Source organism: Caretta caretta, chromosome 24 (genome assembly GCF_965140235.1).
Source record: "Caretta caretta isolate rCarCar2 chromosome 24, rCarCar1.hap1, whole genome shotgun sequence".
Classification (NCBI taxonomy): Eukaryota; Metazoa; Chordata; order Testudines; family Cheloniidae; genus Caretta; species Caretta caretta.
This window is the reverse complement of record NC_134229.1, coordinates 569,568-595,996: the sequence shown is the minus strand read 5'-3', so window position 1 is coordinate 595,996 and position 26,429 is coordinate 569,568. Positions and strand designations below refer to the sequence as shown.

The 26,429-nt window shown below is 62.0% G+C and overlaps 1 protein-coding gene across 3 annotated transcripts; it reads right to left on the bottom strand.

The window, feature by feature from the left end:
- Positions 1-6,977: 6,977 nt before the first annotated feature.
- On the bottom strand, positions 6,978-26,181 carry THBS3 (thrombospondin 3). Of its 3 annotated transcripts, XM_048828543.2 has the most exons (23): positions 25,889-26,180; positions 21,493-21,699; positions 20,879-21,135; positions 20,648-20,750; positions 19,815-19,841; positions 19,185-19,267; positions 18,638-18,689; positions 18,385-18,533; positions 17,597-17,737; positions 15,518-15,595; positions 15,274-15,426; positions 15,009-15,119; positions 14,636-14,743; positions 14,192-14,351; positions 13,765-13,883; positions 11,915-11,967; positions 11,352-11,545; positions 10,540-10,718; positions 10,212-10,260; positions 9,706-9,902; positions 9,363-9,535; positions 8,135-8,274; positions 6,978-7,500 (listed from the first exon to the last, which is right to left on the bottom strand). In XM_048828543.2, the coding sequence occupies exons 1-23, from the start codon at positions 25,965-25,967 to the stop codon at positions 7,442-7,444; spliced, it is 2,871 nt and encodes a 956-aa protein (XP_048684500.1). In that variant the 5' UTR covers positions 25,968-26,180; the 3' UTR covers positions 6,978-7,441. The 3 variants fall into 3 exon arrangements, with proteins under 3 accessions (XP_048684500.1, XP_048684501.1, XP_074978852.1); XM_048828544.2 differs by lacking the exon at positions 8,135-8,274 and having other exon boundaries at positions 25,889-26,181; XM_075122751.1 differs by lacking the exon at positions 14,636-14,743 and having other exon boundaries at positions 25,889-26,181.
- Between the last annotated feature and the right edge of the window lie 248 nt (positions 26,182-26,429).

The window sequence follows — 26,429 nt, the reverse complement described above, 5'->3', positions numbered from 1 at the left end:
CAGGCCAGCGTAGGGAGCAGAGGGCAGGGTGATGCGCTCATGGGATCCAGTCTTGCTGAGGAGACACCCTGCAGGGAGCCAGGCAGGAAGCAGGGCACAGACGCCTCTTAAAAATGGTGTTTTGTGTCTGCGAATTTCATGTGCCTGCCATCAATTGCAAACCTCCAGCCCGGCCACTGGCAGCTCCCTAGCGCCCTCTGGTGGGCACTGCCCCCAGCACTGCCCCTGGCAGGTCCACAGCGCCCTCTGGTGGGCCCAGACCTCAACACTTCCACTGGCAGCTCCACAGCGCCCTCTGGTGGGCCCAGACCTGAACACTTCCACTGGCAGCTCCACAGCGCCCTCTGGTGGGCCCAGCCCCCAGCACTGCCCACTGGCAGCTCTACAGCGCCCTCTGGTGGGCCCAGCCCCCAGCACAGCCCACTGGCAGCTCCACAGCGCCCTCTGGTGGGCCCAGCCCCCAACACTGCCCACTGGCAGCTCCACAGCACCCTCTGGTGGGCCCAGCCCCCAACACTGCCCACTGGCAGCTCCACAGCGCCCTCTGGTGGGCCCAGCCCCCAGCACTGCCCCTGGCAGCTCCACAGCGTCCTCTGGTGGGCCCAGCCCCCAGCACAGCCCACTGGCAGCTCCACACCGCCCTCTGGTGGGTCCAGCCCCCAGCACTGCCCACTGGCAGCTCCACAGCACCCTCTGGTGGGCCCAGCCCCCAGCACTGCACCTGGCAGCTCCACAGCGCCCTCTGGTGGGCCCAGCCCCCAGCACTGCCCACTGGCAGCTCCACAGCGCCCTCTGGTGGGCCCAGCCCCCAGCACTGCCCACTGGCAGCTCCACAGCGCCCTCTGGTGGGCCCAGCCCCCAGCACTGCCCCTGGCAGCTCCACAGTGTCCTCTGGTGGGCCCAGCCCCCAGCACTGGCCACTGGCAGCTCCACAGCGCCCTCTGGTGGGTCCAGCCCCCAGCACAGCCCACTGGCAGCTCCACAGCGCCCTCTGGTGGGCCCAGCCCCCAGCACTGCCCACTGGCAGCTCCACAGCGCCCTCTGGTGGGCCCAGCCCCCAGCACAGCCCACTGGCAGCTCCACAGCGCCCTCTGGTGGGCCCAGCCCCCAACACTGCCCACTGGCAGCTCCACAGCGCCCTCTGGTGGGCCCAGCCCCCATCACTGCCCACTGGCAGCTCCACAGCGCCCTCTGGTGGGCCCAGCCCCCATCACTGCCCACTGGCAGCTCCACAGCGCCCTCTGGTGGGCCCAGCCACCATCACTGCCCACTGGCAGCTCCACAGCGCCCTCTGGTGGGCCCAGCCCCCAGCACTGCACCTGGCAGCTCCACAGCGCCCTCTGGTGGGCCCAGCCCCCAGCACTGCCCACTGGCAGCTCCACAGCGCCCTCTGGTGGGCCCAGCCCCCAGCACTGCCCACTGGCAGCTCCACACCGCCCTCTGGTGGGCCCAGCCCCCAGCACTGCCCACTGGCAGCTCCACAGCGCCCTCTGGTGGGCCCAGCCCCCAGCACTGCCCCTGGCAGCTCCACAGCGCCCTCTGGTGGGCCCAGCCCCCAGCACAGCCCACTGGCAGCTCCACAGCACCCTCTGGTGGGCCCAGCCCCCAGCACTGCCCACTGGCAGCTCCACAGCGCCCTCTGGTGGGCCCAGCCCCCAGCACAGCCCACTGGCAGCTCCACAGCGCCCTCTGGTGGGCCCAGCCCCCAACACTGCCCACTGGCAGCTCCACAGCGCCCTCTGGTGGGCCCAGCCCCCATCACTGCCCACTGGCAGCTCCACAGCGCCCTCTGGTGGGCCCAGCCCCCAGCACTGCACCTGGCAGCTCCACAGCGCCCTCTGGTGGGCCCAGCCCCCAGCACTGCCCCTGGCAGCTCCACAGCGCCCTCTGGTGGGCCCAGCTCCCAGCACTGCCCACTGGCAGCTCCACAGCGCCCTCTGGTGGGCCCAGCCCCCAGCACTGCCCCTGGCAGGTCCACAGCGCCCTCTGGTGGGCCCAGCCCCCAGCACTGCACCTGGCAGCTCCACAGCGCCCTCTGGTGGGCCCAGCCCCCAGCACTGCCCACTGGCAGCTCCACAGCGCCCTCTGGTGGGCCCAGCCCCCAGCACTGCCCACTGGCAGCTCCACAGTGCCCTCTGGTGGGCCCAGCCCCCAGCACTGCCCACTGGCAGCTCCACAGCGCCCTCTGGTGGGCCCAGCCCCCAACACTGCCCACTGGCAGCTCCACAGCGCCCTCTGGTGGGCCCAACCCCCAGCACTGCCCACTGGCAGCTCCACACCGCCCTCTGGTGGGCCCAGCCCCCAGCACTGCCCACTGGCAGCTCCACAGCACCCTCTGGTTGGCCCAGCCCCCAACACTGCCCACTGGCAGCTCCACAGCGCCCTCTGGTGGGCCCAGCCCCCAGCACTGCCCACTGGCAGCTCCACAGCGCCCTCTGATGGGGCTAGCCCATCTCTGCACACTAGCACACACCAGTGGGCCTAGTATCAGATCTACATGTTGCAGTTTTTCTCCAGCTAGCCTGCTGTTTTCTCTCACTTCCTAAGAATGGACCCTGCCTTGGGCCTGGAGCCACCCACTCTCCTGGGGGTCAGAGGAGACTTCAGTCTCCCGGTTACTATAACAGAGAGACCTGCAGTAAGATGGGATGCACCTGGATTTCTCAAACCTTCGGGAACAGAAGCTGGCTTCCAGCTTGCCAGCCCAAGCTGCTTGGCTGGGTTTAGGCACCCTGAAGTGTGCCTCCACCCTGCCCAGCGCTGGGCCCTCCAAGATCAGCAGGTGCTGGGGCAGTGCCTGGCAGGATTGGGCCCTGTGTGTTCTAGGAACATGCTTTCAACAAGTCACATGAGCTGTTCTTCATCCACTGGGGGGAGGGGTGTGACTCCTCTGCCCTTGCCCTTGGAGTGGCTTCCCAAAAGCCCTTAAGCCACTGAGCCCGACTCCACGCCCACCTCAGTCAAGCTCAAGTCAACACCAACCCTTGCAAAACATGAGTGTGTTTGTGCTTCTTACCAGAAGGATCCACCTGTGAGGGAGGGGCAGCTTGGAAGCATGTATTGACAGTGAAACACGCACAGTGCAACCCAGGGCTGGCTCGTGTGCTGTGCAAAAACTAGTGTGTGATTGTTTAGTTAAAACCGGTCTCACAATTAGGCTTGGAAGGAATAGGTTTTTTAAAATTGGTAAATGTGGGAAACACCTATGTCATATTTCAGAGTAACAGCCGTGTTAGTCTGTATTCGCTCATGCTCAAATAAATTGGTTAGTCTCTACGGTGCCACAAGTCCTCCTTATCTATGTCATAGTACACACACAAACCAATGACAACTATTTCCCTCCATAATGAGTGGGATTTACAACTAGGCAAATTACAAAAAATGCTAGTTGATTTAAGGATATTTACTTTGTATATTTTGACATGTGATGTTGATCATTTGTGTTTTAATGGGTATAAAGCTTTAACTTTTTGAATCTCAAGGTCTGTTGTCATTAAACAATTATTGTCTGGCTTCCCCACAACTGTCAAAATTTAAACTGAAAAAAAAATACTTAAAATCCATAACTTTGTGCAAGTGTGAACATTTACACTGATTAAAAACTGGAAGAGGGGGATGCTTAGAGATAAAGATTGCTATTACACATTAAAATTATTAGAAAAATAAAAATCTAATTCTACCAAGCCTAATCATAATGCATACACACAAGGCGGCCAAATTAAGTTTGCATGGGCAGAGTTCATTCAGGCATTTCCTAGTGCATGCCTTTGCAGCCTCACTGGTCTTGTAACGTAGGGGTTTTTAATGCAGTTTCCCAGGTTTTTCAAAAAGGCAACTGAAAAAATAGAAATTCCATCCTGTGGCCTCACACTGACCAACATACAAATCGCCATCAGGGCTGGAACCTTTCGATCGACAGCACAGAGCTAAGAGAGGTAACTTGTAGCAGTAGTAGGTTATCATTCTGTGTGAGGACACACCATCAGAGGGGGATGAGACACATAGTTTGCCGGTGGGTTTCACAGGTGTTTGCTGACAGGAGAGGAACACTTAGCGCTCGTCTACACTAGAAGTGCTACAGTGGTGTCTGGAGAAGACGCTCTGTGCTGACAGGAGAGAGCTCTCCCATTGGCATAATAAATCCACCTCTGTGAGCGGCGGGAGCAGGTCTCACACCGACATAGAACATCCACACTGGCACTTAGATTTGTGTAATTTACATCATGCAGGGGGTGGATTATTCACAGCCCTGAGCACCATAAGTCATATGGAAGTAAGCTCTAGTGGACACCAAGCCTGAGCCTCAGGAATCCTTGCTTCCATGCCAGGTTCTGCAGGTGAGTGTTGTCTCCTGTTTGCAGACACTTATCTCACAACAGGGCTCCATGTCTGTCTCCTCTTCTCCATGCTGCCCGAGTGCTCATGCGGGTGGGGGAAGGGCAAAGAGAGCACAGGAGAGACAGTCTCTCTGCCCTCGGTTGCGGTACTCTGTGGCTCTGGGGTTTGGAAGGAGCAATTGCAGAGAAAGTCCGGTTCCGACCTAGCAGCCTGGGGCCGGGGCATGCTCAGGCCAGTTGCCATGTAGGAGCTGGGGCGTGGGGCGCACTCAGTGCAGGTGGAATGTCTGGAGAACGTAGCTCCCAGCCTCTGATGAGCCTTCACTAAACGTGTGCATATTGTCAGATGGGCAGATTTGGGCCGACTTTCATGGGGACAGAAAAAGGCCCCTCCCTGACACAAAGACCAAATGACAAGTCCCTGCACCAAAGCATGGGGGCGCTAGAGCTTCTCACTGAAGCAGTTATAAGAAATTTGAAACATGGGTGATGTATTTTCCCATAACCTCTTTCTCAGAAATGACTAAACTGTTTTTGCTGAAAATTTCCAGAAAAATTCAGCCTAAAGCAGATGCTCAGCCTGGGAAATTTCAGCCAAAACAGCCTAAGTTTGGTAAAGTTACAAGCAATTGAAAATAGTCTTATCACAGAAAGCATCAGACAACCTTGACTACAGGTGGCGATGAGCCGCTCCATCCCCCCATCAGTGTGGTTTGGCAGGAGCTCGAAATGGTGACAACCCCCCCGCTTCTCGAGTACAGGTGACACCCACCTGTGCACCCTGCCGCCTAGACCGGACAGGGACATGGCAGCCCCTGGTGACTAGGAGGTGGCACTGAGTGCCTCCAGCAGGCAGCAGGCCCTGAGCCCCATCTCCTGTGCATTGGGGGTGTGGAGTGGGGGCATAACCAGCTCACTGTATCCCAGTTGCTTGCACTAGGGCATGGTGGGGAAGGACTGCCCCCACCCCACCCAGGACAAGGGCTGGAAGCCCCCTGGCTTGCACTGTTGAAAGCTGGCCTGAGCAGAGTCCCGGGGAGCAGCCCGCAGGCACAGTCAGGACTCACTGCCAGGCTGGGAGGCCAGGCTGTCCTCAGTGGGTCGGCTCAGTCCCAGGCCAGTGGGAGTGCATTGCCCTTTTAAGAGGGGACTCTCCATGCCTCAGTGAACTCAGGCGACTTGGCATTTCCATTGTTGGGCGCTCCTCGCACTCGGTGCTGCAGCGTTTGGAGGGGAAGGAGGCAGGACCCGGCCCAGGCAGGTGGCCGGAGCCAGGAAGGGGCGCAGGGAGCAGCCCGGGTCTGGCACAGGAGGGCTGGATCCCCTGCTCCTCTGCCTGTCCGGGGGCGCAAGGCAGGTAAGGGGGGTCCTTTCCCGGGGACGGGGCTGCAGCTGCCCAGGGACCTGGGCTTGAGGCTGGGCTGCCCAGGGGGAGGGGAGTCAGGGGCTCAGCTGCTCATTGTGACCTGCATTCAGCCCTGTTGCTGGGACACTTGTCTCCATGGCAACAGTAACTCTGATTATTTAACCGAATTCCCACAGAGCCAGGGCGCGTTGGAGCGCAGGGACCCAGTGGGTCCGGACGGGGCTGCAGAACCCGGCTGCACCGGGACCCACTGGCTCCAGGCAGGTCTCCCCCCTGGCTGGGGTGGTTCTGGCCCGCCTGGATCCTCAGAGAGCCCGGGGCCTGTGCCGAGGGGATCAGTAATTCCTGAACTTTCCCAGGAGTGCTCAGCCGGGGCCCAGCCTCGACCCCGGGGCCAGGAGAAGTCATGGAGCCAGGCGTTACCCCCTGGAGCAGGGGGAGCCCGAAAGGATGAGCCCAGCGGAGGTGAGATGTCGCTCGGGCGAAGGGCTGCGGCTGGCACCTCCTTCCAGGGCAGCAGGAGGGACGGGATGCTGTGCAGTGTTGTTCTATCACCAACCAATATTGCACTCGTCCCGGCCTCCTGCCTCCCTGGGCTCCTCCGCACCCAGGCATGCGAGGCTCCAGAGCCGCACCCTCCTGCCCGGCCTCACTCGCTGCTCTCCAGCCCCGCGGGGGGGAGCTGGTCCCTTTCGTTCTAAGGTTGGGAGAGCTGTAATTGGCATGACTATTTTTCAGAGGCATTGCACTCGTCCCGGCCGGAGTCAGAAGGGATTTGAGCCACTCAGCAAGGAGAGGGGTGGGAGAGCTCTGGGCACCCCGCCCTGGAACAGCTTCCTTGGCGAGGGATTAGTTACCCCTCCTGCCAGGGCTGACCTACCATGCATGTGAGCTTCTTCCAGCTGTGCCATGTCAAGATCCCCAGTGCTGCAAACTTCCTCCCAACAGTGCCCTCTCAGTGCCTAGCTGAGACCTCAGTGCTGCGAGCTTCTTCCCAACAGTGCCCTGCCAGTACAGGCTAGAAACCACAGTAAGACTGGAAGTGCATGTCAGCAAAGAGGACATAGTCTGGGTTCCTCTCTCCAGACAGCAGCATCCCAGAGAGATCCCGGCATTCCCACCAGCCCTGGACAAGATTCAAATGGGAAATAGGGCCCCAGCTGAACCCAGGGGATACTGGGATCTACAGGGCAAGCAGCTCCGAGTGCTGGAGTTGATCTTCCCTCTGTCTCCTCACCCTGGTCCCACCCCACCCAGAAACAAGGCGCACAGGGTAGAAAACAATCAGAACTTTATGGCCAGATTCAGGGTGAAGGTTCCAGCAGGAGAAGGAGCGCCAGGGCTGAGGGGCGGGTGCTTTGGGCTTTAGCAGTACCAACTGGAGAAGCTCGCCTGATGGCCCCAATCCACTGGCAGACACACCAGTTGCCTTGTGGTCCTTTGCTCAATGCCCAGCTACAGAGACACATATGGCTGGGTCCTGGCAAGGCTGTGTGCTTTGGTTATCCTGCTGAGGGGGAGACAGGCCCAGCTGGGCTTGGCAGGCACTTTAGTATCAGTTAGCTGCAACGCACGGTCCAATGGGTTCCAGTACCCGGGTCTGGACAGCGTGGAGGCCTGTGGACCACAGGCAGGGAGAGGCCGGGGCCCAGCTCAGGGAGGAGGCTGTAGAGGCCACAAGAAGTCCCTTGGTGACGACTTGGAGAGGTCCTGGGTGTGGCTGGGGAAGGAGACTGGCTCACTCACGGCCCTCCAGCAGGAATCGGCGGAAAGGCTCAAAGTCTCCTGGAATCGTGTCTGACAGGGAGGAGAGAGAAAGAGGATGAAGGCAAATGCAGGGGGCCCCCGGGAACAGGGATCGCTTGGCACTTTTCCCCATAGGGGCTCCTACACCCTGATCGTCTGGGCTCATGCCTCCCTCTGTCTCAGAGAGGTGGGCAGTGGGACACAGGGGTTTTCCCCTCTAAGTGGTGCCAGGTCTGATGCAGGCCCAGAGCGTGGGGGTGGGGAATGGGACACGGACCTTCCCTTCTCTGAGGCGCTGCCTCTGGTCTGACTCTGGGTCAGCAGTGAGTGAATGCCCTTTAGCGACCACTAAGCGGGCTGCAGCTCCCCACGTCACAGAGATCAGCACCTGCACCGGTGCCCTGGGCAGCCCCAGTGGAGGGGCCCGAGTCCGAGCCCCCGGCGCTGGCAGAACATCAATAAAATCCGAACGTTCTACGCTGAGAAAAGCCTTGTCGAGTTCTTGACACCACGGCTGCGTGGGCACCGCTGCCTGGCACAACCCCTAGTGCAGCCCAGGTGTGGGGGGACCCTACCCCCACCCAAACCCTCCCTGCCCAGGCAGGTCACACAGCAGGGCAGACTGGCTCGGAGCTGAATCCTGGAGCTGAGGATGCAGATTTATCCCCCGCCCCGCCGCGCTCACCATTGCACCGATACTGCAGATTGGACCAAATAATGTTCTCCTGGGAAAAGCAGAAGACACCCAGCCGCCCGCCCCGCATGGTGGTGTCAATGATCACCCCAGAGTCGGCCACCAGACGGGGTCCCTCATAGAGCCGTACCCTGGGGAGAGATGGGCCGGGCCCAGTGAGCACAGTGCCAGGGAGTGAGGATGCTGGCCGGCGAGACCTGGGGGGCCATGGATGGGGGGGGCACCCCTTGGGGGACGGCCAGCTCCCAGGCTGCCCCGCAGGGCTCAGGAGGGGACATTCTCAGGCCCCAGCACCTGGCCTCTCCAGGCCCCATTGTTCGGCCTGTTTGCATGTGAAAGGCCTTTGCTGGGCTGGAGCATGCCGAGCAGGGATTGGGTTGCTATGGCGACAGGGACAATGGCCGCTGAGGCCCAGCTTGTGAATGGAGTCAGCGCTGGGCTGTGGGGGCCGGTTCCCAGGCGCTGAGCTGCACAAACACGTCCCCCACCCACCCCCCAGGAGCTGCCAGCCAGCGCGGTGGCCACATTAAAAAGGAAACTGCCTTGCACGGCCGTCCTCCTGGGCCCAGCTTCCAGTGGGGCCCCCCACCCTGAGAATGGGGTCCGGGGTCCCCCTGCCAGCCCCACTATCTCCACTGGGGGCCCCACCAAACCCACAGGGCTCTGGGGTCCCCCCCAGCAGCCCCACTATCCCCACTGGGGGCCCCACCAAAACTGCAATGTGCTGGGGTCCCTCTGCCAGCCCCAATGTTCCCACTGAGGGCCCCACCAAACCTGCAGGCCTCCAGGGTCCCCCCATCAGCCCCACTATCCCCACTGGGGGCCCACCAAACCAACAGGGTGCTTGGACCCTCCCTGCCAGCCCCTGTATACCCACTGGGGCTCCACCAAACCCACAGGGCTCTGAGGTCCCCCCGCCAGTCCCACTGGGGGTCCACCAAGCCCACAGGGCTCCAAGGTGCCCCCACAAGCCCCATTATCCCCACTGGGGCCCCGCCAAACCCATGGGGTGCTGGGACCCACCTGCCAGCCCCCCTATACTCACTGGGGGCCTACGAAACCTGCAGGGCTCTGGGGTCCTCCTGCCAGCCCCATTGGGGCTCCACTAAGCCCGTGGGGTGCTGGGACACCCCCACCAGCCGCGCTATCCCCACTGGGGTGTGTGCTTTCCATGCCCTCCCCACTCTTACTGCCGAGCTCTGGGCCTGCCCCTCCTCACCTGATGTAGCCCACCTGGGGCCTGTGTGTGAGCTGCCATCGATAGGAGGTCTTGTCTTTCCAGCCCACATTGCGGGGGTCTTTCCAGAGGAGCCGGACCTGGTCTGGGGTGTGGCCCGTGTGCCACAGGGCATTGCGCAGGTGCTCCCCGGGGCCGTTCTTGGACTTCACGGCCTGTGGGAAGCGGGCAGGAGAGTTAGTGGAGAGGGATCCCAGGGGTGGAGGATGGGGACTCGGGTGCCCGCCGTGGGGCAGGGACAGCGTCTGCCGGACTCAGCTGGCTGCCTGATGCGGTGTCCAGGCCCGGCGGTTCCCGTGCAGCTCCACGGCTGCCCAGCACTGACCTTGAGCTGTAGACCTGGCTCGGCCACTGCCCGGAAGGGCGTCGCCTGCCAGTACGTCTGCTCTGTCTGCTTCCACATCACCACGTAGAAACTGGCGCTGTCCTGGTAGCTGAAGATGAAGCCGGCGTAGTCGTCGTCCGTGATGGTGTTAACATGAAAGGTGCCCTCGAAGTCCACCCCATTGAAGGCCGTGTAGCCTGTGTGCACAAGGGCAGAGTGGAGAGTTAGCAAGGAGCAAGGGCTGCCCGGGCAAGCAGGGAAGGGACCCCAGTGCTCCAGCTGGGGGACTGGCCATGGCAAGTCAAGGCCCTGTCCAGCATCACCCCAGCAGCCTCCTGCCTTCGTCTCCTGTCTCCAGAGGTCACGCTAGTCGCGGGAGTGGGGAGCCTGGACCTTAAATCTCAGCTGATGAGGGAAAGGGGGAGAGAAGAGGGGGAGGTGTAACTTGCGGCAGAGACCAGCAGGGGCACGCGAACTCTGGGCAAAGGCCAGGAAAACCCACCTACCTACTGCCAGGCCTGGGTCACTGTTCATGGTCTGCACAATCTCCATGCCCTGGAAGGAGAGAATTTGGATGTGACTTTTAGTCTCCGTAAGTACAGCTCTGAGAGCCCTGCCCCAAGGCCAGCACTGCCCCGGCACCACACACTGCCCCAGCCATGGTCCTTTCTGTTTGCAGGGAGGAGCTCCCCACGCTGTTCCCTGCTTTCACCCTCCCCAGTGCTATGCACCCCGGGCACCAGCCGGGGAACAGGAGATGGGGCTGGGTCTCCCATGCAGCTCACACAGGCCACGTACCCCTGCCCCACGAGGGGGCACCTGGCGCAGCTGTACCTGATTGAGAACAACCCAGTTGGGGTCGATCTGGGCATCCCCTTCAGGGTCGAGGATGACGGTCTGGTAGGCCCGGAAGTCGGTCAGCGTCACCTCAGCGCTCTCCGGACACACGTCCAGCTGGTCCACCACAGTGTCGTTGTCAAAATCCTCCTCACAGACGTCGCCCACACCGTTCCCTGAGCACACAGCAGGCAGCTGGTCACGGTACAGGCCATGGGCAGGGACCCACATGTGCAAAGTGGGGGAAGGCGCAGGGAAGAGTGCGCACGGTGCCAGGGGAGGGGAGGGGAGGGCACGGGGCAGAGCCCACGGCGCCAGGGAGGGTGTAGGGCAGAGCCCATGGTGCCAGGGGAGGGGAGGGCACGGGGCAGAGCCCACGGCGCCAGGGGAGGGGAGGGGAGGAGAGGGCGCAGTGCAGAGCCCACGGCGCCAGGGGAGGGGAGGGGAGGGCAGGGCAGTGCGTGGGGCAGAGCAGTGGGGGCTCAGCCTCCAACTCACTGGGCTCTAGGGCCTGGGAGCTGCAGAGCTTCTGGCCAGCCTGGCACTTGGTGCTGTAGCTGCCGGTTGGGGGCCTGACTCTGGGTGACATTTCCATGCCAGCAGAGCCTTGGGCAGACGCGATTCCAGTGGCCAGGAAATGCCTGTCCCAGCAGGGCCCATTTCCCGGGCCAAAGCGGTACAGTCTGTATGTCAGCAGCCCTGTGCAGCCGGCGTGAGCCATGTCTGCATTGCAGGGATGGCTGGCTCCTTGGAGTTGCCCAGGCCTGAGCCGCGCTGGTCCCCGCACCCCGCCGGGCCAGGCCACTCACCGTCCGAGTCCTTCTGGTTGGGGTTGGGGATGAGGCGGCAGTTGTCGGGGCCGGGCGCCATGTAATCGGGGATGCCGTCGTTGTCATCATCGTTGTCACACTCGTCCCCCAGCCCGTCATTGTCCGAGTCCAGCTGGGAGCTGTTCGGGATCTCGGCGCAGTTGTCCTTGGTGTCCTGGTGCCCATCCCCATCACTGAGCGGCCCGAGAGCGGGATGAGTGCATGTGGGGCACAACACAGGGACCCACAGCTCCCCAGAGACCCTCCCGTGACCTCCTCTAAGCCCCTGGTGCCCCCCAGCGATGCTCAACTCCCCCCAGGACCCCAAATTTCCCCAAAGGACTCCCTCCAGAGCCTCTGCCACACCCATCTCCCCTAGGATCTCACTACCCCAACTCCTGAGGGACTCCCACTGCCCTCTAGAGAGCCCTGCTGCCCCACAGGGACCCACGCTTTCCTCCTGCGGGAGCACAGAGCTGCCAGGGAGGGACAGAGGCAGGAAAGCCAATAGCTGCCACCTCCAGCCATTCTCTGCTGGGCAGGGCAAGGACATGGGCACCCACCTGTCCTCATTGGTGTCACAGACGTCTCCCACCAGGTCGCTGTCCACATCTGTCTGAAAGAGACCAGAGCCCCAGTTCAGCAAGGAACCTCCGAGGGACAGCCCCAATGGGCAGTGAAGGGGCTCCCTGCCCCAGCCACCCCAATGGGACCCCAGCTACTGAGGGAGGGGGGGCTTCCTGCCCCAGCCACCCCCAGCTACTGAGGGAGGGGGGGCACCCAGGTATCCCAGTAGTTGGGGTGTAGAAAACATGTAAAGTTTTGGTAACATAATGAACAATATGCGTGACTCAGTTTGCCCACTCAGTGGGACAAGGGAGTAGGAGTCAGGACACGTGCAGGCCCTAGGTGGGTGTGAATGAACTACCAAGGACTGTCCATGTACGAATGGAGAGAACTGAAACCTCAGCAACCGACTGGGACATTAGCTGTGAACACCTGCAGCCGAGGCAGGGGAAGAGGTGGACACAGCAGGGCTGCAACAAGGAACCAGGGAGGAGGTGTGAGGGGTTGTGACGAAGTGGGACTGTTCTTAATGTTTCCTCTGAATAGTGTGGGGGTGCCTCAGTTTCCCCATGGCAGTTCTTAAGTATCTAGGTAGTGGAGTAAGGGTGTATAATCACTGCAGAGCCCTAGAGGGCATGTGTGTGCAGGAGTCTGGACACAGAGAATGGCCGACACCCTGTTTCCTGGGAACTGATGGCCTGGGCCCTTCCCCCCTGCAAGGTGAGAGCTAAAGGGTTGGAGAACAAAGGAATCAGGTGACCTCCTGGCCCGGGACAGGAACAAAGCCCAGAGGAGGAGGGGCCTGAGGGAGTTTCAGTTGGGGGCTGGGACATGGAGTGAAGGGCAGACGTGGTTGTCTGGCTCACTGCCCCCCAAAATGGACCCAGCTGAGGGGTCCCGTTCTCTGCACCTACAAGCTCTGTGTTAGACCATGTTCCTGTCGTCTAATAAACCTTCTGTTTTACTGGCTGGCTGAGAGTCACGTCTGACTGCGAAGTTGGGGCGCAGGACCCTCTGGCTTCCCCAGGAGCCCCGCCTGAGCGGACTCGCTGGGGGAAAGCGCACGGAGAGGCAGAGGACGCTGAATGCTCCGAGGTCAGGCCCAGGAAGGTGGAAGCTGTGTGAGCTGTGTGTCCTGAAGACAGGCTGCTCACAGAAAGGCGACTGCCCCAGAGTCCTGCCTGGCTTCATGGGGAGCAGTTCCAGAGCATCGCCCAGGGACTCCGTGACAGGGGTCTGTGTTAAGGTTGCTACTGAGGACGGGGCGGGGGAGCCCCAGAACGGATCCCAGAAGAGCCTGGGGTATCGGGGTAGTTTCCTTGCCCAGCTCTGTCTCTGTGTGCAGCCTGGCTTCCCCACACTGGATTCCAGGTGACTCATCAACACTGGCTTGCTCTAAGGAGGCTACTCGCTGGGTGCGCTGCCCCCTCCAGGAGAAAAAACCTCTAAGCAGGAGTCTGAGCTCGGCTGGACTCCTGTCGGGAGCTCATGGAGAAAACCAGGGGTGGGGGCTGCAGCCCAACAGCCCAGTCTCAGAGCCAGGGACTGCAGAGCTCGCCCGCGGGAAAGCCCGAGCTGTGGGCTTGGCAGAAACCTGTGGCTCCTCCCCGGAGGCTCTGTACAAGGACCGGGCAGCACACCCCTGTGAATTGGTAATGGAGGCAGGTGAAGAGACTCCTACCCCCAGCCCGGCCGGCTCTGCGCACCCCCACGGCCCAGGTCGGTGTGCGGGAGACCAGACTAGACAGTCTGTGGTCCCCTCCAGCTGGGAGCAGCAGTCGACGTGGCCTGTGGCCCCGGCAGCCAGGGGCGGGCCTGGCAGGGTCAGTGGCACCCGGCCCCATACCTGAGTGGGGTTGCTCATTTCAGGGCAGCTGTCACAGGCATCCCCGACCCCGTCCTCATCCCGGTCCGTCTGCAGCGGGTTGGGCACCTTGGGGCAGTTATCGAGAACATTGGGGATCCCTGTTGAGGGACAGCACAGTATGTGTGTGAATGGGCACTGCCCACGAGCCCCTGCCCCACATAGCCCCCAGCCCAGCGCCCAGGCCTCCTGCCAGCCCAACCCCCTCCCAGCCCAATCCCGAGACCCCACCCCCAGCCCAGCCCCCAGGCCTCCCGCCGGCCCCGCCAACTCCCAAGCCCAGCCCCCAGGCCTCCCGCCAGCCCAACGCCCCCCATCCCAGTTCCCAGCCCCACACCCCTGGCCCAGCCCCCAGGTCTCCCACAAGCCCAACCCCCTCCCAGCCCAGCCCCCAGCTCCCCTCACTCACCATCCCCATCGATGTCATTGTCGCAGGCATCCCCCTCACCATTGCTGTCCGTGTCCCGCTGGTCGTTGTTGGGTACATTAGGGCAGTTGTCACAGGCATCCCCGAAGGAGTCCGTGTCTGAGTTCTGCTGGTCTTTGTTGGGGAAGAGTCGGCAGTTGTCCTGTGAGAGAGAGAGAAACCCCCATCACTGGGGGGAGATGAAGAGAGACCCCTTCATCTCCGCTCTGGGGAGGCATGGAGAGACCCGCATCCCAGCCAGGGAGAGAGACCCCCCTCACAGCCGTGGGGGGTGGGGGGGTTGACAGGGAGAGAGACCCCCATCACTGGGAGGGGGGAATGGGGAGAGACCTCCATCACAGCCAGGGGACACCGTCATAGGTGCCATCAGTGGGGGCTCTCAGCTGAGAGCCCACCACAAGCAGGAAGCCCCCAGCACCAGGGCACCTCCACATTCTTGATGCCGTCCCCGTCCGCGTCGTCGTCACACTGGTCCCCGACACCGTCATTGTCAGCGTCCTCCTGCCCGGAGTTCGGCGTGAGCCGGCAGTTATCCTGGAGCCGGGAACCCGTGTTAGAGCCGGGGGCAGCAATCCTGTCACTAGGCAGACACCTCCCCGCCCCAGCTCTGGAACTGGGAACCCCCATTGCTCTCTGTGCTGCACCCCTCCCAGGGAGAGGGTCCCATGGCCAGCCTCCAGACCCCAGGGCTGGGTCCCCCCCGACTCCCTTCGCCGCAGGGCTGGATCCTCCCCCACCAGCCCAACCCACCCCGGGGCTGGATCCTCCCCCACCAGCCCCCCTCATCCCAGACTCCCACCTGCTGGCAGTGCTTGTCATTGTCGATGCAGGGCAGCGGCTCGTCCGGGTAGCCATCGATGTCCGTGTCCCGCCCACACACATTCCCGTTCCCGGCCCAGCCCACGTTGCACTGGAAGGAGAGGTGGGGGAAGCAGGAGCCGTCATGGGCGGAAGAGGCCCACAGGGAGCAACCAGCCACGTCTGCCCCCCTATGCTCACTGGGCCCTGCCCCGGCTCTGCTCCCGCCCCACAGTGGTCACTGGCCCCCACCCCCCCACGCTCACCGCACAGGAGACGTCGCCGTTCCGCTCGAACATGCAGTAGCCGTTGATATCACAGGGGTTGTGGGTGGGGCTGCTGCAGGATTTCTGTGGGACGCAGCCCAGCGTCTGGTTCCCCAGGAACCCAGTCTTACACGGCCCACACCTGTAGGAGCCCTGCAGGGAGACGGGGCGGAGCGGGTGAGCCGTGTCCAGGCAGCCCTGGCCCAGGCCGCTCAGTGCGGGTAAGGGGGCAGGTGCTACTCACCACTGTGTTGGTGCAGATGGAGTTCGGGTCGCAGCCACCATTGTTCCCATCGTTACATTCATCAATATCTGTACAAACCTGCAGCAGCCCAGAGAGACAGTCACTCCGTGGCATGGGCCCCTGGGGACTCTGTGCCATCCCCAGCATAGTACGCACCATGGGGACACCCCCCACAGACCACAGGGACATGCCCCCTGTGACGAAGCGGGACTGTTCTTAATGTTTCCTCTGAATAGTGTGGGGGTGCCTCAGTTTCCCCTAGGCAGTTCTTAAGTATCTAGGGGGTGGGATAAGGTGTAGGATCATTGCAGAGCCCTAGAGGGCAGGCGATTGCAGGGGTCTGGACACAGAGAATGGCCGACACCCTGTTTTCTGGCAACTGATGGCCTGGGCCCTTCCCCCCTGCAAGGTGAGAGCTGAAGGGTTGGAGAACAAAGGAATCAGGTGACCTCCTGGCCCAGGAAAGGGACAAAGCCCAGAGGAGGAGGGGCCTGAGGGAGTTTCAGTTTGGGGCTGGCTGAGGACATGGAGTGAAGGGCAGACATGGTTGTCTGGCTCACTGCTCCCCAAAATGGACCCAGCTGAGAGGTCCTGTTCTCTGCACCTACAAGCTCTGTTTTAGACCATGTTCCTGTCGTCTAATAAACCTCTGTGTTACTGGCTGGCTGAGAGTCACGTCTGACTGTGGAGTTGGGGGGCAGGACCCTCTGGCTTCCCCAGGACCCCGCCTGGGCAGACTGGCTGTGGGAAGCGCACGGAAGGGCAGAGGATGCTGAATGCTCCGAGGTCAGACCCAGGAAGGTGGAAGCTGTGTGAGCTGTGTGTCCTGCAGACAGGCTGCTCACAGAAAGGAGACTTCCCCAGAGTCCTGCTTGCCTTCGTAGGGAGCAGTTCCCAAGCATCGCCCAGGGACTCCGTGACACCCCCCCCAGCCCCACAGGGAACCCGTGCCCTCCCCGGCACCACTGGGACACCCCCCAGTACAACAGGGAACCCTCGCCATTCCTGGCACCACAGGGACCCTGCGCTAGCCTTGGCATGCACACGGACCCCCCCACGCCATTCCCACCACCCCAGGGACCCCAAGCCATTCCTGGCACCCCAGGAATCCCGTGCCCTGATACCACAGGGACCCCACGCCCTTCCTGGCTTCTGCAGGCCCCCAACCCTCCCTGCTCTCAGGGGTCCCAGGGCATGTAGCTATAGGCCTCACCCTGCACCCATGGGCCTCAACTCAGGCACTCATTAGCTTCTCTCTGCCTGCAGCTCCTACAGGTGCTTCTGAGCACACAGGGCATAGGCGCCGACTCTGTGGGTGCTCCGGGGCTGGAGCACCCACGGGGAAAAATTGGTGGGTTCTCTGCATCCACTGACAGCCAAGCTCCCCTCCCCGCCCCCCCGAGCGCTCCACGTCCCCGCTTCTCCTCCCACCGCTTGCCGCCACAAAACAGCTGTTTCATGGCGTAACAAGCACCGGGAGGGAGGGAGGAGGAGCAGCAACAAGGTGCACTCAGGGGAAGAGGCGGGGTCGGGGTGGGGATTTGGGGAAGGGGTTGGAATAGGGGCAGGGAGGGGGCAGAGCTGGGACAGGGACTTTGGGGAAGGGGTTGGAATAAGGGCAGGGCAGGGGCGGGGCAGAGGGGGGTCGAGCACCCACTGGCGCCAGCAGAAGCTGGCACCTATGGCGCAGGGATGGGGTCCCTGAGCTGGGACCGGCCAGGGCCCCTCGAGAGCATAACTCCCCCCAGTTACCCTGCAATACTCTCTCCCCAGAGGGAATCTGCCCCGCCCCAGCTGAGTGTTCCCTGCAGGCGCCACCCTGGAATTGCCAGGGGAAGACCAGGCCCAGCAGGTGGAGACCATCACTCAGCCCATTGCCTCGTACTGTCCTGCAGCAACATCACCCACCCCAGACCCCCCGCCCCCAAAGCCTACGTATCCCCAGAGCACCCATTGCCACAGGCTGGGCACAGAGCCTGTTCGAGGAACCCACCCCCAGCCTCCTGCCGCCTGCGCTCTCCAGAGGCCCCCAGCTGCACGGAGCAGCCGGCAGCAGGGCCGTGGAGGTGCTGCACTCACCTGCTTGCTGGCCTTGGCATAGTCTGCGCCCACGCCAGAGATGAGGTTCCCCTTGTACCCGTGTGGGCAGGGCTCGCAGCGGAAGCCAGGCACAGTGTTAATGCACTTGGAGCCCGGGAAGCAGGGGTCTGCATAACCGCACTGTGAGACAGAGGGAGGGTCCCATGTGATGAGCCAGGTCCCCAGTACCAGAAGCAAAGCCAAGGCTCCCTTTGGGTCTGTTCCTTGGCCCCCTGACATCAGGCCCATGGGGAGCGGGGATCGTTTGGGTGACTTTCCCCAGCGTTTCTCTCAGACACCATGGCTAGACATTCTGTTTTAACCGAAAGCTGAGACTCTCCTGCTGTGAGAGCCAGGGATCACCAGCCCTTGCCAGATGGGAGCTGGTGAGCAGTGGGGTCCCGGCACCCTCCCTAGAGGGCACAGGCTGCAGGCAGGCCCTGGGGGATGCTGGGACTCTAAGGGGCAGAAGTGGCATGGAGCTGCTCCCTGAGCCTGGAGCCAGAAGGTAATGGAACCCCACTGTGTGCTGGGGATGGATGGGGCGCTGTCTCCCAGGCCCGCATGAGCCCCAGCTGCAAGCTGTGCAGAGACGCTGGCCCCAGGAGCATGGCAGGGGGGCTCCGTGGAGACGCTGGCCCCAGGGGCATGGCAGGGGGGCTCCGTGGAGACACTGGCCCCAGGGATGCGGTGGTGGGGTCCGTGCAGAGACGCTGGCCCCAGGGGTGCGGCGGTGGGGGCTCTACGGAGACGCAGGCCCCAGGGGTGCGGTGGGGGGGCACTCTCACCTCGTTGATGTCGGCACAGTGGGTGCCATTGCCCTCAAAGCCGGGCGGGCAGGGCCCGCAGCGGTACCCGGGGTACTCGTACGTCTCCATACAGTCGACGCTGCTGAAGCAGGGGTTGGGACTGCAGCGAGAGCGGTGCTCATGGAACCCTGCAGACAGAGCCGGGCGGGGAGGGCAGGTCAGCTGGCCGGCCCGGCACAGGGAAGGGGACCCCTGAGGCAGGCACCAGCTCCCCCAGGGCCCAAGCACTCACCGCAGACCTGGCATTCCATGATGGTGTTTCGGATCAGAGACATCTCCTTCACCTGCAAGGCAGCCGAATGCAGGGTGTCAGAGCCAGGGACCTGGATGCCAGGCAGGGCACGGTCTGCAGGCTGGGCAGCACGTGGGGGAGACGCTGTGCCCCCAAATGTCACTACAGGGCCCACTTAAGGACACAAGAACCTTCTTCACGCCACAGAGAGAGGGGAAGGGGGCAGGTGGGTCAGTCTAGGCGGGGGTGGGGCCACGGGAATCAATCTGGGAAATGGGAGGGCAGGTGGAGCAATGGGAAGTCACCTGTGACGCCTGTCTCTCGGCTGTGGTTACATTCGGTGACCCCACCTGTGCCTGCCCCACCACACCCCAGACTCCACCCCAGCACCTGTCCATCTCACCTGAAGGCACCCAACCACCAGCCTGCCAATGCGCAGGGCCAAGGTGAGAGTTGGGCTAACGGACACATCCAGACTGTGCCGATCCTGCCACAGCAAGGGGGCCACCCTGGAGCCAGGGAGCACCGGCCCCGAAAGCTGACTCACCTGGTCATGGATGTCCTCTCGCAGCTGCCCCAGGATCCGGTTGAAGAGGGTCAGCTGAGTCACCAGGGCCTTGGCCTGCTCACCTGCCCACACAGAAAGGACAAGGTCAGGCCCCAGGCCAAAGGCTCTGGGGGCTGCTGGCTGGGGACCACTCTGCCCACGGCCACCCTGAGCTCACGGGGAAGGGCAGATGCCACCACCTAGTGGCCAGTAGGAGCCGAGCCCACCGGGGACAAACCCCGAGTCAACCCTGGGTTCCTGGTTCTTCCCCTGGTCACCAGACCTGCTGAGACAGACAGGGCCAGGGCCAAGCAACGCAGACCAGGGCTGAGTCCCATCGCACAGTCCAGCTAGTGCCCTGCTATCCCAACCCTGAGTCTTCTGAGCACAGGATGACACTCCTGTTCAGTGGCCTTGTGCGGTGGACAAGGGAGCAGGCGGAGACCACCAAACCCATTGCATTTGTGGCCCTGGCAGTGTTTGCACTCAGGTATGGCTGGGCAAAAGTTGAGGTCATTAGACAGCTGCACGACTCCCCATCCCCGCCGGCATCCCTGAGGCCTCCAGCTGCCCACAAGCGGCTCCCCAGACCCAAGGGGGTGGGAGGGTGACGAGCAGCCAGCAACTCACCCAGGATGGAGTTTAGCACCCCGGTCACTGCAAGGGAAGAGACAGGAGGAGAAGTTAGTCCGGATAGCGCATCACCGGCCTTCCTGGGGCAGGAGGCCACGGCTCAGGGCTGCTGCAGAGGGAAGCCAAGAGCAGCCTCCCAGGCTGCAGCATCACCCCTCCCTCAAATGCCAAGGGACCGGAGATGACGAATGCCCCACAGGAAAGCTTCCAGGTGGCTCGAGGCTTTGCACCCTCCAGGAGGAGGCTGCTGGGGACAGCCCGCCCGGGTGTCATCAGTGCTGGAGGAGAAGGAGGTGGTACCACCCAGCTGTGCTTGGCCTGACGGACACTCTCAGTAACCTGTGTGTGCGTGAGCTTGTGGCCACCTGTGTTCCTTACGTGACACATACATCTGGGTCACCTCCTTTCCATGTGTAACATGCATGACTCGGATTCTGTCCATGTCCCTGCAGTTTCCCCGTTCAGTATGTGACACACACATGTATGTGTACGTGGATACCCCATATGTGCTGGTATGGTGCCCGTGTTCAGTATGTAACACGTGTGTCTGTGTTGGGTGTATGACATATGTGTGTCCAGCCCATGTGTGTCCATGCGGTGCCCGTGTGGGGTGTATTACATACGTGTGTCCGGCCCACGTGCGTCTCTGCGGTGCCCGTGTTGGGTGTATGACATACATGTGTGCGGCCTATGTGCTCCCGTGTGATGCCTGTGTTGGGTGAATAACATATGTGTGTCTGTCCCACGTGTGTCTCTGCAGTGCCCGTGTTGGGTATATGACATACATGTGTCTGACCCATGTGCGCCCACACAGTGCCCGCTGAAGTTACCTGCATTCTGGATGGATTCATCCCCTTGGAAGGGACATTCACTCAGGGCCCCAACTCGGCTCATGGACCCTCCTAGAATCAGCTTCATTGACTCCACAAACCCCTGATCCACAAAGAGAAAACGGATCAGCCTCTGGGGTCCTGTGACCATGGTATCTGTGGGACAGGGTGGGACCCGGCCACCTCCAGTGCTGGGCTCCTGCAGCCCCACAGTTCCCAGCTTTCACTCACCTGCATCCTCTGATAGGCCTTCTGCCCTGTGCGCACCTCGACTGCCTCCACCTCGGCCTGGGGCAGGATCATCAGCTCGGGCAGCCCCATGCTGGAGTCCACCTGCTTGCAGTCCACGTAAAGCTCCATTGCCAGGGTGTCCCCACGCAGGCCGCTCAGCCGCACGATCACCGCGTGGCTCCGCCCGTCTGCCACGCTGGCGTGCTGCAGGTTGACGGAGTGCACCTTGCCATCTTCCCGCACGTAGCGCATGAGCACTGCCGAGCAAAGGACTGGCCATGAGGGTTTCTCCACACGGTGGGGACCCCCAGGGGACGGGCATGCTCTGCCCGGCACGCCCATGCCAGCCAACGTACCCTACCCAGCAGACGACCCGTCTCAACAGCCAGGTCCACTGATGCAGCCTCCTGGGCTTCCCCTCCCCACAGAGCCCACCCTGCCTTGCTGAGACCACTCTCATGGCTGGGATGAGAGCCCCGCCTGTACTGCCAGCTCCCTGCGTGCACTGCCCTCATACACCCCACCTTTCCACTTCTCTTCAGGGCTTGAGGCAGGCACAAGCCCAGAGGCCTCCCATCTCCCGATGGGCACCCCTGTTCCGGCACACCCCATACCTTTGTTGATTTTCCCAATGACAGAGGCCTCCAGCCACCTGGTGTTGTCCTTTTTGGAGTACAGGCCGAAGAGCAGCCCGCCCTGCTTGGGGGGCAGGCGGAAGGTGGAGAGGAGGTAAATGTCATTGACTGCCAGTAGCTGTGTCCTGATCTTGTCTGCCACACTGGCCATATGCCGGGCCTCGGTCACCGTCAGCAGGTCCAGGACTGCAGGGAGGAGAGAACAGGCAATCGCACCGACAGCCAGAGGTACCTGCAGAGATCCTAACCCAGGACCTGCCCACCACCCCCAGGCAAGGGATCACAGCGCTTGGGGAGACTTTGCAAAGCTTCCCCTGCAAGGGGCAGGCTGGTCGAAGAGGGCAGCAAAGGACATGCTGGAAACACCAGAGATGGACGGATGCAAACAGAGCAAACCACTCTACCTCCAGGGCAGTGACTGACTGGCAGAGAAGAGCTCAGAACCTGCAGTTCCTGCCCTGGGGGGCTGGCATCCTTTCCATTCTGCCTGAGCAAGGATCAGGACCTCCTCTCCAGCTCGTCGGAGCCCCCAGGATCACCCCGCATCTTCCCTGCCCATGTCACTCTTCTTCCCTGGCATCAGTGCAGGAGAAATTGCTGTAGAGCCCCAGGGGCCTGGAACTGAACCCAGGGCGGGAACCGCACCCCATGGGGCCTGGCCTCTGCAGCACCCAGCACAAGGAGGGACAAACCTCTCCTGGGAGCTGAGCCCACAGGTCTCTCGCATGGGAGCATGGAGCACTGGCCACAGGGAGTCCAAGCCTGGGGAGGTGGTAGCCCCGTGGAAAGGTGCAGGCTTGGCAGAGCGGGGGGCTGGTGGCTGTGGCCACCCTAAAACCATTTAGCCCTGTCCCAGACCAGTCGGCCCTGGGGCACAGGCCCAGCCACGTCTCTGCCACCTCTGGAAACAGCAGGGTCCGGTCCTGGGTGCCCCTCACAAACAGGCAGCAGGGAGGTGTGACGAAGTGGGACTGTTCTTAATGTTTCCTCTGAATAGTGTGGGGGTGCCTCAGTTTCCCCTAGGCAGTTCTTAAGTATCTAGGGGGTGGGGTAAGGGTGTATGATCATTGCAGAGCCCTAGAGGGCAGGTGTGTGCAGGGGTCTGGACACAGAGAATGGCCGACACCCTGTTTCCTGGCAACTGATGGCCTGGGCCCTTCCCCCCCTGCAAGGTGAGAGCTGAAGGGTTGGAGAACAAAGGAATCAGGTGACCACCTGGCCAGGGAAAGGAACAAAGCCCAGAGGAGGAGGAGCTGGAGGGGGTTTTTCAGTTTGGGGCTGGCTGGGACATGGAGTGAAGTGCAGACGTGGTTGTCTGGCTCACTGCCCCCCAAAATGGACCCAGCTGAGGGGTCCCGTTCTCTGCACCTGCAAGCTCTGTTTTAGACCATGTTCCTGTCGTCTAATAAACCTTCTGTTTTACTGGCTGGCTGAGAGTCACGTCTGACTGCGAAGTTGGGGTGCAGGACCCTCTGGCTTCCCCAGGAGCCCCGCCTGAGCGGACTCGCTGTGGGAAGCGCACGGAGGGGCAGAGGATGCTGAATGCTCCGAGGTCAGACCCAGGAAGGTGGAAGCTGTGTGAGCTGCGTGTCCTGAAGACAGGCTGCTCACAGAAAGGCGACTGCCCCAGAGTCCTGACTGGCTTCATGGGGAGCAGTTCCAGAACATCGCCCAGGGACTCCGTGACAGGAGGCCAAGCCACAGAGATGCTGAAAAGGAGCATGCGGGAGGGGAGGTTACCTCTGTCTGTCCTACTGACTGACTTGTCTCCACCAGCAATGCACTCACCTGGACTAAAGGTTCAGTGGCCATAGTACCTGCCTCTGTGAAAACCGCAGCAGCTGCCCACTCCCTTAGAATCATAGAAGATTAGGGTTGAAGAGACCTCAGGCGGTCCTCTAGTCCAACCCCCTGCTCAAGGCAGGACCAATCCCGAACTAAATCATCCCAGCCAGGGCTTTGTCAAGCCAGGCCTTAAAAACCTCTAAGGATGGAGATTCCACCACCTCCCTAGGCAACCCATTCCAGTGCTTCACCACCCTCCTAGTGAACTTGTGTTTCCTAATATCCAACCTAAACCTCCCCAACTGCACCTTGAGAGCATTGATCCTTGTTCTGTCATCAGCTACCACTGAGAACAGCTGAGCTCCATCCTCTTTGGAACCCCCCAGCGTCAGGTAGTTGAAGGCTGCTATCAAATCTCCCCTCACTCTTCTCTTGTGCAGACTAAATAACCCCAGTTCCCTCAGCCTCTCCTCGTAAATCATGTGCCCCTAATCATTTTCATTGCCCTCCACTGGACTCTTTCCAATTTGTTCACATCCCTTCTGTAGTGGGGGGACCAAAACTGGACGCAGTACTCCAGATGTGGCCACACCAGTGTCGAATAGAGGGGAATAATCACCTCCCTCGATCTGCTGGCAATGCTCCTACTAATGCAGCCCAATATGCCGTTGGCCTTCTTGGCAACGAGGACACACCGCTGACTCATCCACAAGACTATGAAGAGCCTGCTCCAGAGCGACCGGGAGCCTGGTACTCCAGATTCCAGATCCCGTCCCTGCTACTGTCTCCCTCACTCCACCTCTCCACTGCAGCGAGGTGAGGGGCCTGTGAAAGGGGTGAGAATGATACTTGCCCCCCACCCACTGGAGCCAGGAGGGTCACCAGTTCTGGTCTGAAAAGCACGCTGGAGATAGGAAGTGCTGGATGCTGAGTACAGGGATCCCTCAGCTGATTCAGCTACCTCTGGGGCAGCCGTCAGACCCTGGAAAGCCCCACAGAATCTTTAACAATGTGAACGCGGGGCACACAGACCCCCCAATGCACACTGAGATGCCGCCTGCTCCTTCTGCTAGGGAATCCGGGGCAGCAGGGTGTAGTATGTGCCCCCAACGAATTTCCCTGCATTAGGTGAGCTCAGCCAGCAGCCCCTCAAATCCAGCCCTGAACAGGCAGCTGCCCGAATGTCCCAGCTGGCTCAGGCTGGCACTCTGGGTCACCAACAGAGGGGTCTGCGGCCTGCTTTCTGACATGAATCTGACCAAAGCCAGAATAAACTGTGACCCAGCCCCTTGAACTCTGACCTCAGGCTATATCCTAGACATCTAGCGCCTTGACCCTTTGAGCACCCCTGAACTCTGACCCCAGGCCAGCTCCGGCCAGTCAGCACCTCTGACCTTTGACCTATGGGTTTCTCCTGGCCAATGAGCACCCCTGAATATGACCTACCCTGAAAGCGCCTCTGAACTCTGACCATGCGCTGCTCCGGAACCAGCCAGCCCCTTTGCTAGCGCTTGGTTGCACCCACCAGTGTGCTGGAAGGAGCGTCCGGTCCGGAACCAGAGGCATTGGCTTTGCTCTCGGCTGCTGGCTGAATATTTAGATTGATCGGTTTATACACAGCCCTTGGTCTGGTTCATCACCGCGAGTCCCTGCAGAGTGCTGTGGGCAACACCCCGTCCTGGATGGACCCCCAGTCCCTCCAGCAACACCACTCTGCAGGCTGCTCTGTGGTTTCCCAGGCTTGGGGGAAGAATGTCCTTCTGTACTGCAGCACAGAGACCCAGACACTTGTAGCTGTCCACAGTCCCTACTGCCAGACCTCCCAGGGAGGTCAGGAATCCAGCTCCCAGGTCCCAGCCGGCACGCTGCTCCCCACCAGCCTGATGCCCTGGAGCTGAGCACAGACGGGCTGTCCCAGCTGGGGAAGGAGCGGTCCAGGAGCACTTGCAAGTTCCTTCTGCTGCAGAGTTGGAAGCCACTGGCTGGGATGGTGGGGCTTCTCCTCCACTGCTCAGGTCACAGGAAGGGGATACTGAAGAGAGGCCGGGCGGGGGTGTGGGGCAACATGCTGCTGGTATCTGCCCTTTTCCAGTCCCTCCGCTCCCCAAATCCCAGCCAGTACCCAGGGCCCCAGGGCTCCCAGACACCTCAGTGACCCCATCCCCCATACCCAGGATTTCCAACTTCCCCAGCCTGCAGCTCCCAGAAAGTCCATCTCGCTTCCCCTTGCGCCAGCCCCTCATGCCGGCACCCCCAGCCCTTGCAGTTCCTCACCACCCCGCACCCCATCCATTCACTGCAGCATCCCTGGCACCATCCTGCAGCTCCAGGCTCCACACGGCCCCAGCCCGAGCTGGCAGGTCCCCCCAGGAGAAGGGCAGCCGAGGCTTCCCCCTACTAGATCTTGGGGGCTGCCTCTCCCTTACCCCAGGGCGCAGCGCCCGGCTCCGCGCCAGACAGGCTGAAGCCGAAACACACTCGGGGATCATCCCCTCGGGGTCGCAGCGCGCCCTGGAGCGCAGCCGGCTGCAGCACGGGGCAGTCCCAGCCCGCACCTCCCCTGGCTGGGGCACGGCGGGGCCCCTCTTACCTTGCAGCTCCTGCCTGGCGGAGCTGGCCGCGCCGAGCAAGAGCAGCGCCAGCAGCCCGCGGAGCGCCCCCTTCTCCATGCTGCTCCCCAGCCCCTGCGCGCGGGGGAAGCCCGGGCGAAGCGCCGGAGCCCCGAGCGCCGCTGCTCTGCGGCGGGGGGAAACAAAGAGCCGCCAATCAGGGGCGCTCCTCGCGGGGACCCGAGCGCGCAGCCCGGCTTCGGAGGTTTGAGCCGCCGCCAGGCCAGCTGGCTCGCAGGCCTCTTCCCTCCCACGCCGCGGGGAGCCCGGCCCTCGGCTGTCAGCGGCGCGCAGCGGCACGGGTCAGGTTGCGCTGGGTCTCTGCTGGGGACACCGGGGGGGCTGGGGCGCGCTGGGTCTCTGCTTGCAGCGCCCGGGGGCTGCCCTGCCCCGGAGCAGGCTGGGCTTTAGCAGGGAGACTCAGGGTCCCCTGGCCTCTGATGGAGGCGGGGGTTCAGGCCCCAGAGAGGCACACCACTGAGCGCTGGCAAGGCTCTCTCCCTGCCCTGGGGTAGCTGCAGC

Excerpts from the sequence above, each read along its gene's own strand:
- THBS3 (XM_048828543.2), bottom strand. The coding sequence starts at position 25,967 with ATGGAGAAGGGGGCGCTCCGCGGGCTGCTGGCGCTGCTCTTGCTCGGC. Across the intron at positions 21,136-21,492 it reads CATTGGGAAAATCAACAAAG|TGCTCATGCGCTACGTGCGG; the intron begins GTATGGGGTGTG and ends TTTGCTCGGCAG. Across the intron at positions 8,275-9,362 it reads CCCCAGGTGGGCTACATCAG|GGTACGGCTCTATGAGGGAC; the intron begins GTGAGGAGGGGC and ends ATCTCTCCCCAG.